Source organism: Mytilus californianus, unplaced genomic scaffold (assembly GCF_021869535.1).
Source record: "Mytilus californianus isolate M0D057914Y unplaced genomic scaffold, xbMytCali1.0.p SCAF_7, whole genome shotgun sequence".
NCBI lineage: Eukaryota > Metazoa > Mollusca > Bivalvia > Mytilida > Mytilidae > Mytilus > Mytilus californianus.
The window spans coordinates 65,313,430-65,329,535 of NW_026262723.1; the positions used below are offsets into that span (position 1 = coordinate 65,313,430).

Consider the following 16,106-nt stretch of genomic DNA (forward strand, 5'->3'; position numbering starts at 1 on the left):
GAAAAACATATCATTTATTTCACGTCCTCCTATGTTAAACATTTATGCAACAATGCAAGGGTATCTTATCGTGAGCCGGAAATTGAAATTATGTCAAGATTTGTTAAACAAATGATACAGTACTTATTGAACTTTATGTCAAAGCATAAAGCTTTACAAATAAATATATTATTACCTAGGAGACAATGTCGACTGCTTTGTTCTGTTAATAAGGGTAAGATCAAATTATCATATAAATACTAAAATATTATTTAACAGTCACAGATTGAAAAACTGTATGACCAACTGCACAATGGTAAGCACATTGTTTTGCATTATTTTCACAATAATTATTATCATAACTGTTAACATTTTGTGATTAGGTTTTTCTTTACTTTTTAATAGAAGTTTATGAAATATTCCTGTCCTCATAGTTTTTAAATTGTTACATGGTTAAAACTCCTCTTTGATTCCATATATTTATAAACGCTTCCGTGGCACTTGTACTGCTAGTCTAACTTTTTGGAGCATTTTAATATTGATTGCATTATAATTTCAAAATCTAAAATCTAATGGACACTTAAATGAATGGTTTTACTCATCTTTTTGATTATGAAATAGAAATATAAAAATAAAGACATGAGGTTCATGAGAGCCTGATATCGCTCACCTGTAATTTCAGTTTCAGGCATTTGACTTATTTGTAGATCTTACTTTGCTGAACAATAATATTAAAGATAACACATAACCCAAAACTGTAAAATTTCCTGAAAATTAACTATTTCTGGACAGTAACCCAACAATAAGTTGTCCTATTGGTCTGAAGATTGCTTGATAGGTAGATCTAAACCTGCTTAACACTTTCACCTATGTCAGTTTTGCTCTTACTGCTTTAGTTTTTTAGATGAAAGCCAAAAACGGCATTTGACCCCTATGTTCTATTTTTAAAAACTGCCGCCATGTTTTTGAATGGATCAAATCCCTGAATACAATATATAGCATTAGTTACCATAAGGACCAGTCAATGAAGTTTTTAAGTATTTGGCCCAGTAGTTTCAGAGAAGAAGATTATTGAAAAAGTAATTAGATTTTCACAAAAAATGTAAAAAAAAAAACGTTTTAAAAGCAATAACTCCTTTAGAGGTTAATTGACTATTTTGATCATGTTGACTTATTTGTAGATCTTACTTAGCTGAACATGTATTGCCATTTATTCTTTCTCTATCTATTATAATATTAAAGAAAATAACCAAAAACAGTAAAATTTAATAAAAATAACCTATTTTCAACAGTAACCCAACAATGGGTTGTCGAACTGTTCTGAAATTTTCATAACAGATAGATCATGACCCATTTATCACTTTAACTCTCGTTCTTTTTTTATCTAACTGCTGTAGTTCTTGAGATATAAGCCAAAAACTGCTTTTGTCCCCTATGTTCTTTTTTTAACCATGGCGGCCATGTTTGTTGATGGATCAAAACTTCGTAGACAATTTATAAACTAGATACCCTAAGGAACATTCATTTAAGTTTGGAAGTATTTGGCCCAGTAGTTTCAGAGAAGAAGATTTTTGAAAAAGTAATAGACCCATGAAAATGTAAGAAATAAATAAAGGCAACAGTAGTATACCGCTGTTCGAAACTCATAAATCGATAGAGATAAAAACAAATCCGGGTTACAAACTAAAACTGAGGGAAACGCATCAAATATAAGCGGAGAACAACGACACAACAAAAACACAACATTAAAATGTAACACACACAGAAACGAACTATTATATAACAATGGCCATTTTCCTGACTTGGTACAGGACATTTTACGAAAAAAAATGGTGGGTTGAACCTGGTTTTGTGGCATGCCAAACCTCCCGCTTTTATGGCAACGTCAAACACAACACCAAAACGACAACATCACATGACAGGACCACAATACAAATTAATGGGAAAACCTATAAGACAAAGAAACACACGATTAATATCTAACAAAAGTATAATTTTGCGAACAGTAAATTTTATAAAATGACTAAATAATAGACATACATGATAAAACCGAAGTGGGGACTAACTACAGAATAAAAACGGATACATTACATAAAACAACTTAATCCAACACATAAAAATACACAGCCGAGTTAGCCAAAGCCTCAACGCACAAAGTGACGTCACATTTGAAATTCTAAAAAAAACACACAAAGTGACGTCACATTTGAATTTGTAAAAATATTTCCCAAAAATAAGATAGGATTAGGATTGATTCAAGATTAGATTTGTAATACTGACATTACATTTATAATAACAATGAAAATTACAATACTTATTAATATCAAATTGTGGTAGTAATTAGATAATTAATTGTATTATCTAGCTATGTCGGTGTTTCTTCTGAATCAAACTGTAAACCAAATATATCGTTTCAAGGGCAATAACTCCTTAAGGAGTCAATTGACTATTTTGATCATTTGACTTATTTGTAGATCCTACTTTGCTGAACATTTTTGCCATTTACACTTTCTCTCTATCTATTATATGATATCAAAGATAATAACCAAAAAAAGTAAAATTTCATAAAAATAATCTATTTCGGACAGTAACCCTACCATCGGTGGTCTAATTGGTCTGAAAATTTCAGAGCAGATAGATCTTGACTTATTCATCACTTTAACTCTTTTTCACTTTTGCACTAACTGCTATAGTTTTTGCGATATAAGCCAAAAACTGCATTTGACCCCTATGTTCTATTTTTAGCCATGGCAGCCATGTTTGTTAATGGATCAAAACTTCGTACACAATTTATAAACCAGTTATCCTAAGAACCATTCAGTTAAAGGTTAGAAGTATTAGGCCCAGTTGTTTCAGAGGAGAAGATTTTTAAATGTTAGCAAACATGATGAACAAATTGGGTAAAATTGTCTTTAAAGGAAAATAACTCCTTAAGGAGTCAATTGATAATATTGGTTATTTAACTTTTTTGTAGATCTTACTTTGCTGAACATTTTTGCTGTTTACAGTTTATCGTTATCTTCAACAATATTCAAGATAATAACCAAAAACTGCAAATTTCCCTAAATTATCAATTTAGTGGCAGCAACCCAACAATGGGTCGTTCGGTTCGTCTGAAAATTTCAGGGCTGATAGATCTTGACCTATTGAACATGTTTACCCCTTTCAGATTTGCTCTTAATGAGATATAAGCCAAACACTGCATTCGACCCCTATGTTCTTTTTTTAGCCATGGCGGCCATATTTGTTGATGGATCAACACATCGGATACAATTTAAAAACTAGATACCCTAAGGAACATTCAGTTAAAGTTTAAAGGTAGTTTCAGAGGAGAAGATTCTTGAAATTGTTTACGACGACGACGATGACGACCGACGACAGACGACGACAGACGACAGAAGACGACAGACGACGTAATACGACGGACGCCAAGTGATGGCATAAGCTCACCTGGCTTTTGGGCCAGGTGAGCTTATCATGAGGTATGATCGCCAATGAGACAAGACACCACCAGACACATGACGTTGAAAGTAGCAACTGTAGGTCATCGTACTGCTTTCAACAATGAACAAAACCCATACTGCACCGCACGCTATAAAAGGCCCGGATATGACAAATTTAAAACAATTTAAACGAGAAAACTAACAGCCTTTATTTATGTACAAAACAATAAACGAAAAACAAATATGATATACAGTAACAAATGACAACCACTGAATTGCAGGCTCCAGATGTGGGACAAACACGTACAGAGTGTCGACGTGTTAAACATGTTTTTTCCGTGAATACCCGTAGGGGCTCACGTCCACTAGTAAATAAATTTTAGGCTTAAACGATCAATGTGATCCCGACAACATCTGAAAATCCTGAAACTTAAAACGTAAAGTATTTTCAAGAGTTTAAGTTAATTTTCAGATATTTTCCTCTTATAAATTGAATACTGTTATATATAGCTTTTCTGACAATTAAGTTTGTTGTTGTTGTGTACAGGTAAATAACAGCTACTGAAAAGTCTGTATATAGACGATCAGATCTTAATTGACAGTAAGTGAACTATTTGAATAGCACTGAAATGAACACAGTGTAAAAGTATGAAAATCGACTGAAAGCCTGAAAATGACTTATTAATTTAATGTTCAGTCTTGTAAGAACTGTTCAGATAAAAATGACCGTTTCAGTCAAATTTGGTTTACAAAATTCAGTAACTCGAATATTATTCTACAACAAAAAAAAAAATTTATGAACAAAAAATGTACATTTGCACTACAATCTAATTAAAATTAAATCTCCTCACTTGCTCCTCGTTGTTTATATGTCGCGCGTGGGAGATCTAACAACAGCCGCTTGAGGTTCATGTCTAGGGTCAAATTTGGTGAACTTTGACCGACCAATCAGCGTGCAGAAAATCAATTTCGATTAACCAATCAGCGACGGGCTTGTATACCATTATCGGATCGTTAAAAAACATGGATGCGCCCAGTTTGGACAACGTTTTGACAAAAGTTTTGCCAAAATTTGGTATAAATGATATAAAGAAGGAGCAAAAGGAAATTTTAGAGTGTTAAGTTAACAAGAAGAAGTGCGTGGCTGTACTACAGACTGGTTTTGACAAGTCACTGCCGTTTCAACTGTACCTTCCAGTTGTCCGGGAGGTTATTGAAAACAGTTCTGACTGAAAAGTTTTAGTCTGTTGTCCCTTAGTAGCTCTGATGCAGGACCAGATGGAAAAACTCTCGCACATTGGAAATATTACTGCTGCATACAAAGGTTAGTATAACTTTAAGCATGCAGTGGTAGTAAGGCTTCAATAAATGGAATATGCTATACTATAGTATTTAATGCCATTAAACACCTAATTTATATATATATTATAATTATTATGTTGGCAGTGTTGTATAATAAAGATGTTTATAACACATGAGAAATCAGTTAGGGGGTGACATGTTATCCCCCTGTACAGTGGCGGATCCAGAACTTTTTGTAAGGGGGCCCACTGACTGACCTAAGAGGGGGCCCGCTCCAGTCATGCTTCAGTGATTCCCTATATAATCAACTAAATTTTTTCCACAAAAGGGGGGCCCAGGCCCTCCTGGATCCGCCTATGCTGTTGGAGCTACTTATATAATTAATGCAATGCCTCTATCTTACAAAAATGTATTAAGACGTTATTCCCACACCTTATGGTGTCTAGATGCAGGGCCCCCTTTTCCATAGTCCTGGATCCGCATCTGACCAGGCAAAGATGTACATGTATGCCTAATCAAATAAAATAAAATTTATTTGCAGGAACATACATTTAAACTTCAGTATATCAAAACATACACATGACTAACAGTAACAAAGCAGTAATATGAAACTTAGATATACATGAGCAAAGTTAAAAAAAAACTGCAGAAGCAGTTGATCATAGCCATGGTAGCACATACATTTGTCTCATTTCACCGAGAACAGATTGTATCGGTCATATTGCCAGTATTTTACAGTCGTTTTGGCCATAATGCTAGTTCTTCATACTTTGTATAAAGATATATACTACATGTTGTATTAATGAAGCACCAGAGTCCAAGGGAAATGTTGTTAATTACATGTACTAATAATCTATCTCAAAACAAATATACATGCATATAAGAATAAGAAGATGTCGTACATGTACAAGACTTGAAGTAAAATTGCCAACTCAACTCTCCACCAGACAACAAATGACAAAGTTTACAACTATAGGTCACCATCTGACCTTCAACAATGAGCAAAATCATACAGCATAATCAGCTTTACATGGCTCAGAAACGTGCGGGAAACTTAATTTTTAAATTAGATTGTTATTTGTCATGTTTGTGTTAAACAATGAAAAAATAAAAAAAAAATATGAAAAAGTGCAGTCTAAAAGACCTTGTTGGATGGCCAAACAGATACATTGGCAGAAACATCTCAAAATCAAGAAAATATGCCATGCATTCATTGAAATCTCAGCTATATTCATTTCTGTATTGGACTTTACAACAATAAGAATTATTTCATTGGATTTCAATCTTTAATCAAACGCAGTGAAATGGAGAAAGGGTATTTGTAGTATTTTTTTTGTACAGTGTACATTTAAATTATAGAAGTTATCATAGAAATATGTCTTTTTGGAGACTGTCCACCTACATGTTTTTTTGCATTTTAGGATCATCTTCCCCAGAGTGACGATCAAATCAAAGAGGGGTTGATAGATGTCATTTTTGCATCTCCAGAAACATTGGTTGGTGATCCCTATTGGAGAACTTATTTAAAGAAGTTGAACATTAAGTTGGTTGTAATTGATGAGTTTCACACAATAGCAATTTGGTAAGTGGATACAATGTTTATTCCCCATGTTCATTTCTATTTGCACATTTACAGGACGTATTATGGTATACCGTTGTCTATATAAAAAAGAATAGTGGTAGGATTGCCAATGAGACAACTCTCCACAAGTGACCAAATGACACAGAAATAAACAACTATAGGTCACTGTACGGCCTTCAACAATGAGCAAAGCCCATATCGCATAGTCAGCTATCAAAGGCCCCGAAATGACAATGTAAAACAATTCAAACGAGAAAACAAAAGGCCTAATTTACAGGCTCCTGACTTGGGACAGGCATTATACAGAATGAGGCAGGGTTAATTAAACATGTATTATATATAAAGCGGGATCCCAACCCTCCCCTAACCTGTGACTGTCTGTCAATCGTCAACCTGTCAGACAGTAACTTAAAAACTATTCAACTAATTTGCATGAAACTTTGATGAATTGTTTCTATATATTGATGTGAACTCCCTTCCCATTTTTATGAATTTAAGATTTTCAAAAATATAGAAGTAAAAAATTAAGACCACTGGTACAGAACTGTACAGCTTTCAAGAACGAGATAACCTAATACTAAAAAGTAAGCTCTTTTAAGACCACTACTTGCAAAATGATGAACCATTACAATGTAATTATAAGAATGTATGAAAAATAAAACCCTAAACAAATGTGATAGACAGCAACCAACAACAACCACTGAATGATAGGCTGTTACTTAACAATATGGACAAGCACATACATGTATTTAATTTTGTTCTGCCATAAGAATTAACAATCTAGGCAAGAGGTGCTGATATTTACCTTTTATAAAAGTTTTTATAGAAGTACTTATTTCTATTTTTCTTTCAGGGGCCAAGATGAAGGAGACAGAAAAAAGGCTTTTCGAAAATGGTTTTCAAATGTAGGTGAACTAATTATATATATAAGATCCCTCTTTTCCGATGCTACAGTATTGGCTTTAAGTGCAACTTGCACTGTAAGCTTTAGGAAAAAAGTCATGAAAATATTGCAGCTAGCGGAGGACACAACAGAAATTAATTTATCACCAAACAAGTCTAATATTAAACTAGTACATGTATCTTCTAAAATTAAAAATTTAATTGAAATGGGAATGACATGGTTAGTAGATGCATTAGAGGAAAAAAGTCAGGACTTCCCACGTACACTTTTGTATTGTTCATCGATAAATGACACTTCCAAACTTTATAAATACATTGTAACAGAATTGCCACATTGTGCCAAGTATATTGAGATGTTCCATTCTGAAACTCCAGATGTTAACAAAAACATCATAATTAATGCATTGAAGGAGGAAAGTAGTGTTTTGAGACTTATTTTGTCAACCAGTGCCCTGGGAATGGGTTTAGATGTAAAAAAAGTGTAGTGGAGTGGTATTATTTGGACCTCCAAATAATCTGGTAGATTTGCTGCAAGAAATAGGGCGAGTGGGGAGGGATGGAAATCCATCAGTTGCCATTATCCTATACAATGGATACCACTTGCAGAAGTTGAAACGGGAAGTTAAGGCAATTCTTAAAGCTAAAGATTGTAGGAGAAAGGATCTGATGTGTAATTTCCTCAGAAATTCAGACTTGGATGATTTGATGAAGAAAGAAAGCAGGAAACATTCATGCTGTGACTTGTGTACTAAGTCTTGTAATTGTGAATCCTGTGATATGTTACCTCTTGAAAAGTTATTTCTGTCAGAACAAGTTGTTGAGGAGCTCGAGGAGCAAGAAGATTCTGCTGTTTCAGATAGCGATACTGAAGACTACAATTTGTCGGCCTATGAATACTTCGAAGATCTTGATATGGCTTTATTAGAAATACAAGATGATTAAAACAGTTGATATTTATTTATTTAATTTTTCAGTATCTGGTTTCTGTAACTTATTCAACTTTAGACTCTTCAATTTTTTTTTACTTTTAACCCCCTTACAATTGCTGTATTGCCACTCTAGATCTGGGTTCATGTCATGCCTGCAGCTGTCAATGTGACTAAAAAGAGATGTAGCGTATAAAAACAAATGAGACAGTAACTGATTGACACACATCATAAGATATTTTACTTGTTTTCATCTTAAAAATAAAGAGATGCGGTATGATTGCCAATCAGACAACTACCCTCCAGACTTTTCAATAACTTGTTATAAGCAATTGTAGTACAACGAGAAAAACCCATGCCTTTAGTCGGCTACAAAAGGCCCCGACCAGAAAAATATGAAAAAATTCAAAAGAGAAAACCATGTCTGCCATGTCTGTCAGATATGGTTGCAGATTCGCCTAATCTTGACCTCATTTCATGAAACAAGCATATATTCGGGGTCAAGTCTGCATCTCGATTACTATAAACATGATAAACAAACAGAAAAATATATTTGGTGTGGAATTATTGTAAGATGTACATGATATATAAAAAAGAAGATGTGGAATGATAGCCAATGAGCATGATTAGACAACTCTCCACAAGAGACCAAATGACACAGAAAGTAACAACTATACGTCACTGTACGGCCTTCAACAATGAGCAAAGCCGATACCGCATAGTCAGCTATAAAAGGCCCTGACATGACAAATGTAAAACAATTCAAACAAGAAAACTAACGGCCTAATTTATGTACAAAAAATGAACGAAAAACAAATATGTAACACATAAACAAACGACAACCACTGAATTACCTAAGGCTCCTGATTTAGGACAGGCATATACATACAGAATGTGGCGGGGTTAAACATGTTAGCAGGATCCTAACCTGGGATAGTGGTGTAACATGTACAGTACAACACAGGAACGAACTATAAAAATCACTCTGGTTGGTTTCTGACCTTGACTTTTCATTTTGACGTTTATTGATCAACAAGTCAACTATCTTTGGTGTATAGAATTATTGCTATTGATGTATGTCCTTTTGTGCTAAGTTTTGGCATGGTTCATTTGACATGTATGACTTTGACCTTTTTGTTCATTGTACTTGATGATGTTATATTTGTTCTATATAGCAAACTCATTGTATTTAACTTGGTGTAATCAACAGTATACATAGAGGATGATTATTTTTGCTCAAAATGAACATTGATAGGTTGATTGATTATTGATTTCTTCGCTTGGGTTTCAGTGGCAAATATTTCATGCATATTCAAGACAATAACATGAAGTGGGACTATATCTTACTTACAACTTTGTTCAAGACCAATGTGTTCATCAAGAAAACAGTCAAATATAGACTTAATACCACATCTTCTTTTTTATACGACCACAAAATATTTTTGCGGTCGTATATTGGTATGACGTTGTTGTCCGAAAACACATTGGTTTTCGCACTCTTACTTTAGTTTAAGTAAATGGATCTCCATGAAATTTTACCATAAGGTTCAATACCACAAAAGTAAGGTGGGGATTGATTTTGGGGGTTATGGTACCAACAGTTCAGGAATTAGGGGCCAAAAATAAGCATTTTTGTAACTTCCAGACGGTCCGAGTACACAGTTATTTCGTAGTGCATTTCTTTTAGACAATAAATGAAAATTAAAAAAATCCCACCTGCGCTTTCTCAATAATATTTTTACAGTGTGTTGTACTACTTTTGGGACAAATTATATCAAAATTATAGAAAACTTCATCGGCTCTAACTCAAAATATGGACAATTTCATGCTAAGGGGGTCTTCAAATCTTTTGACAGCCTCCGAAGTGCTAATTTTTAACATTTTTCAGCTGGACCAAATCACTACTTTACTTTAAAATTCATGACCCAAATTTTTTTACAGTGTCATTTCACCCCCCTACTTACTATTTGAGTCATAAAACATGGAGAAATAAATTCGGAAGGGGTATAAAAAAAATCGACAAGTAACACACTGTCCACACTAGGGACTATATTTGTGGACAACGAAAATCAAAGGACGATAACTGTGTACCCGGACCTAATAGGGTAGAAAAAGTTGACCAATCTTAATGAAACTTGGTATGACCAAAGCTTATTAAATTATAAGACTGCTTACAAAGTTTCATGGCAATAGAATATATATTATAGACAATATGACTAATTCTATATTCAACTTTGAGTGTTAAATTTAGACGTTAAAATTGAAAATTTTCAACTATCAACATTTGGGGCTTAAAAAATTAAAATATTGCAAAAAAATACTTTTGAAATGCCTTAATATATAATATATTATGTATTAAAAGCAATAGAGTACTCATTTGATTTATCAGACTTATTATAATTATTAAAAAGTCAAATTTATATGAGCCTGTGGCTAAAAATGGAGGTTTTCCAATGAAGGGGGGCCTTACATGAAGATGTAATATTTTCCAGCAATTTTAAATTTGTAAAGCTTTTTGGTTATAAATAATCCTAACATATGTATTTAATGTACTTTAAATGGAAAGAAAACTTACAAATAACATATCACATTAGTTTAAAAGGGTCTTAGGCCAAGTAAGACTGAAAATAATTTAGGGTCAATTTAGGCCGTATCACATATTTACATTTAAAAATGCATATTGAAGCTATATGAAATAAAATTTTGTGTCTTTTCTATCATTTCTATACTCAGGTGACATGATACAATAAATCTGAGCACAAAAAGACTCTTGCATTCAACTTTTTTTGCACACAGTATGGTCTGATACAAAGATTTTTCACTTTTTAGTGAAAAACATGCATGCAATTTTAGTCTCAACAGGCTTATATTTGAACCACTTGCTATCCTACAGAAGAAAAGAAAGATATTATGTGACATAAAACAGGCACAAAAGACATTGTTAAGTGCTTTTTATACAAATTTAGTGAGATCTTTATAATGGACTTCAACTTTTATGTTCCAAGCTCCTCACATTTAACTTGATCCAAACAGGGCGTTAGACGAGGACCATATATACAGCCCTTGGATGGTGTAAACTTCCCAAAATAACGTGTATGGTGTAATGGTGTATGGCATATGGTGCAATGGTAGAAGGTGTATGGTGCTATGGTGTATGGTGTAAGGGGAATGGTGTAATGGTGTATGAGGAATGGTGTGATTGTGTAACGTGCGATCGGGAATGGTGTGAATGAATGGTGTACGACATTTCATTGGTTGAAACCGAAGTTCATTTTATTTTAATTTTTCGGATTGTAAACATAAACAATAATAATAATCCTATTGTTCTTTTTTCCCAGTAAAGCAAATTACTTTACTCGTTAGACTCTATGTCATATATATTTAATATACACATATTAAAAAATCTTTTTTTTTCATATTCTTATTTACATTAAACAATGGCTTTAAAATTACACACTTGTGATCACATGCAGTTATCATAAAAGAAAGGATTTTATTTAAACTAGAAGGCGGATAGAAAGGTTATCCATGCATCGGAACAGTATTTTTATATCACGGGTTATCAACATCATTTTTAAAGTTGCTTCGTTCCCCACTTTTGACAGTCTCTCTTTATAAATATCTTATCGTCATTCACCTATGTTTGCCTTGGATTTACGATTCTGTTTTCCAAAAAATGTTCAAAGGAAAATTGTACAGTGTTATTGCACATAAGATGTTGTATAATTATGAACAATCTCGTCAATTTCGTTAGATTTGTCTTTACGGATTATAAATGATATCTTGAACGTCCGAAAAAATATACTTATGTGAAACGGAATGAAATATTTGCCACTTGATATTTAGCCACCAACAAAATCAACCAACCGACATAATATACTAACAGTATACTTTTCCTAGAAGAGAACTTCTCATACTTTTCATTATAAAGTACAAATGAAATCTGTCATGTCAGTCACACTGTTGGATGATGAGGTGGAATAGTTTTATTATACAAACCATCCTGAACTACTGAGTTTAAATCATCACACCTCAGCAAGCACGACTAATTTATGCGCAGACCAACCCATCACACAATAGCCCAAAAGGAATCTGTGATGTACCCGTCCATATTCAGAAGTCATGGAAGTGGGAAATACAGATACTGATACGGACTTTAGTGACAGTTTTATATAACGAATACAAAGATGAAATGCTGGCACTCTAAATTGAAGCGGACAAGATTTTGTTATCATTGTATTGCAATGTTGCTGTCATTTGTATTATACAATCCATCCTGACATCAAAATATTGCTGATTTACTATGCGGCTGCCGCTATATAGATCTACATAATAAAGTGCAAATATGGTCAGTTTTGTTTGATACTTTAAAATAGTTTTGTTATACGAGTCAGCCTGAGGTATCAAAACTACTGAAATTTTCTTGCGAGACAATATTTTGAATAAAAAGAGGACATGCTGGCTATCTAGATTGATGGGGACAAATTTTTGTTGTCATTGTATTGCAATGTTGCTGTCATTTGTATTATACAATCCATCCTCACATCAAAATATTGCTGATTTACTTTGCGGCTATATGCTGATTTACTATGCGGCTATATAGATTTACATACATGACATAATAAAGTGCTAATATGATCAGTTTTGGCTGATGCTTTAAAATAATTTTGTTATACAAGTCAGCCTGAGGTATCAAAACTACTAAAATTTTCATGCGAGACAATATTTTGAATAAAAAGAGGACATGCTGGCTATCTACATGTAGATTGATGGGGACAAATTTTTGTTGTCATTGTGTTGCAATGTTGCTGTCATTTAATTTGTATAATGCAATCCATTCTGACATCAAAATATTGTTGTTTACTATGCGGCTATATAGATTTACATGATAAAGTGCAAATATGGTCAGTTTTGGTTGATTCGTTTAAATAATTTTGTTATACGAGTCAGCCTGAGGTATCAAAACTACTGAAATTTTGTTGCGAGACAATATTTTGAATAAAAAGAGGACATGCTGGCTATCTAGATTGATGGGAACAAATTGTTGTTGTCATTGTATTGCAATGTTGCTGTCATTTGTATTATACAATCCATCCTGACATCAAAATATTGCTGATTTACTATGTGGCTATATAGATATACATAATAATGTGCAAATATGGTCAGTTTTTGTTGATGCGTTTAAATAATTTTGTTATACTAGTCAGCCTTAGGTATTAAAATTACTGAAATTTTGTTGCGAGACAATATTTTGAATAAAAAGAGGACATGCTGGCAATCTAAATTGATGGGGATAATTTTTGTTGTCATTGTGTTGCAATGTTGCTGTCATTTGTATTATACAATCCATTCTGATAATAAAATATAGCTGCTTTACTATGTGGCTATATAGATATACATAATATTAAAAGTGCAAATATGGTCAGTTTTGGTTGATGCTGTAAAATAATTTTGTTCTACAAGTCAGCCTGAGGTATCAAATCTACTGAAATTTTCTTAAGAGACAATATTTTGAATAAAAAGAGGACATGCTGGCTATCTAGATTGATGGGGACAAATTTTTGTTGTCATTGTATTGCAATGTTGCTGTCATTTGTATTATACAATCCATCCTGACATCAAAATATTGCTGATTTACTATGCGGCTATATAGATTTACATAATAAAGTGCAAATATGGTCAGTTTTGGTTGATACTTTAAAATAGTTTTGTTATATGAGTCAGCCTGAGGTATCAAAACTACTGAAATTTTCTTGCGACACAATATTTTGAATAAAAAGAGGACATGCTGGCAATCTAGATTGATGGGGACAAATTTTTGTTGTCATTGTGTTGCAATGTTGCTGTCATTTGTATTATGCAATCCATTCTGACAACAAAATATTGCTGATTTACTATGCGGCTATATAGATTTACATAATAAAATGCAAATATGGTCAGTTTTGGTTGATTTGTTTAAATAATTTTGTTATACGAGTCAGCCTGAGGTATCAAAACTACTGAAATTTTGTTGCGTGACAATATTTTGAATAAAAAGAGGACATGCTGGCTATCTAGATTGATGGGAATAAATTTTTGTTGTCATTGTATTGCAATGTTGCTGTCATTTGTATTATACAATCCATCCTGACATCAAAATATTGCTGATTTACTATGTGGCTATATAGATATACATAATAATGTGCAAATATGGTCAGTTTTTGTTGATCATTTCAATAATTTTGTTATACTAGTCAGCCTTAGGTATCAAAATTACTGAAATTTTGTTGCGAGACAATATTTTGAATAAAAAGAGGACATGCTGGCAATCTAAATTGATGGGGATAATTTTTGATGTCATTGTGTTGCAATGTTGCTGTCATTTGTATTATACAATCCATTCTGACAATAAAATATAGCTGCTTTACTATGTGGCTATATAGATATACATAATATTAAAAGTGCAAATGTGGTCAGTTTTGGTTGATACTGTAAAATAATTTTGTTATACAAGTCAGCCTGAGGTATCAAAACTACTGAAATTTTCTTACAAGACAATATTTTGAATAAAAAGAGGACATGCTGGCTATCTAGATTGATGGGGACAAATTTTTGTTGTCATTGTATTGCAATGTTGCTGTCATTTGTATTATACAATCCATCCTGACATCAAAATATTGCTGATTTACTATGCGGCTATATAGATTTACATAATAAAGTGCAAATATGGTCAGTTTTGGTTGATACTTTAAAATAGTTTTGTTATATGAGTCAGCCTGAGGTATCAAAACTACTGAAATTTTCTTGTGACACAATATTTTGAATAAAAAGAGGACATGCTGGCAATCTAGATTGATGGGGACAAATTTTTGTTGTCATTGTGTTGCAATGTTGCTGTCATTTGTATAATGCAATCCATTCTGACAACAAAATATTGCTGATTTACTATGCGGCTATATAGATTTACATAATAATAAAATGCAAATATGGTCAGTTTTGGTTGATTCGTTTAAATAAATTTGTTATACGAGTCAGCCTGAGGTATCAAAACTACTGAAATCTTGTTGCGTGACAATATTTTGAATAAAAAGAGGACATGCTGGCTATCTAGATTGATGGGAATAAATTTTTGTTGTCATTGTATTGCAATGTTGCTGTCATTTGTATTATACAATCCATCCTGACATCAAAATATTGCTGATTTACTATGTGGCTATATAGATATACATAATAATGTGCAAATATGGTCAGTTTTTGTTGATGCGATTAAATAATTTTGTTATACTAGTCAGCCTTAGGTATCAAAATTACTGAAATTTTGTTGCGAGACAATATTTTGAATAAAAAGAGGACATGCTGGCAATCTTAATTGATGGGGATAATTTTTGTTGTTATTGTGTTGCAATGTTGCTGTCATTTGTATAATGCAACCCATTCTGACAATAAAATATAGCTGCTTTACTATGTGGCTATATAGATATACATAATATTAAAAGTGCAAATATGGTCAGTTTTGGTTGATGCTTTAAAATAATTTTGTTATACGAGTCAGCCTGAAGTATCAAAACTACTGAAATTTTCTTACGAGACAATATTTTGAATAAAAAGAGGACATGCTGGCTATCTAGATTGATGGGGACAAATTTTTGTTGCCATTGTATTGCAATGTTGCTGTCATTTGTATTATACAATCCATCCTGACATCAAAATATTGCTGATTTACTATGCGGCTATATAGATATACATAATAAAGTGCAAATATGGTCAGTTTTTGTTGATGCGTTTAAATAATTTTGTTATACTAGTCAGCCTTAGGTATCAAAATTACTGAAAAATTGTTGCGAGACCATATTTTAATTAAAAAGAGGGCATGCTGGCTATCTAAATTGATGGGTATATTTTTTGTCGTCATTGTGTTGCAATGTTGCTGTCATTTGTATTATACAATCCATTCTGACATCAAAATATTGCTGATTTACTATGCGGCTATAT

At 32.9% G+C, this 16,106-nt stretch overlaps 1 protein-coding gene and 1 long non-coding RNA gene across 3 annotated transcripts in view; both read left to right on the forward strand.

Annotated features, from left to right (window-relative positions):
* Positions 1 to 271: 271 nt before the first annotated feature.
* The window catches only part of LOC127709691 (uncharacterized), a 42,120-nt gene continuing 26,285 nt past the window's right edge, over positions 272 to 16,106 (forward strand). For both annotated transcript variants that reach the window (XM_052215321.1, XM_052215323.1), the window contains exon 1: positions 272 to 295. In XM_052215321.1, the coding sequence (XP_052071281.1) occupies positions 278 to 295 (18 nt within the window). In that variant the 5' untranslated portion in view covers positions 272 to 277. The remainder of the gene's footprint in view (positions 296 to 16,106) is intronic.
* Positions 4,337 to 7,281, forward strand: LOC127709692 (uncharacterized). Its single transcript, XR_007985713.1, has 3 exons — positions 4,337 to 4,746; positions 6,146 to 6,306; positions 7,160 to 7,281. It is a non-coding gene; the product is annotated as an uncharacterized LOC127709692 (long non-coding RNA).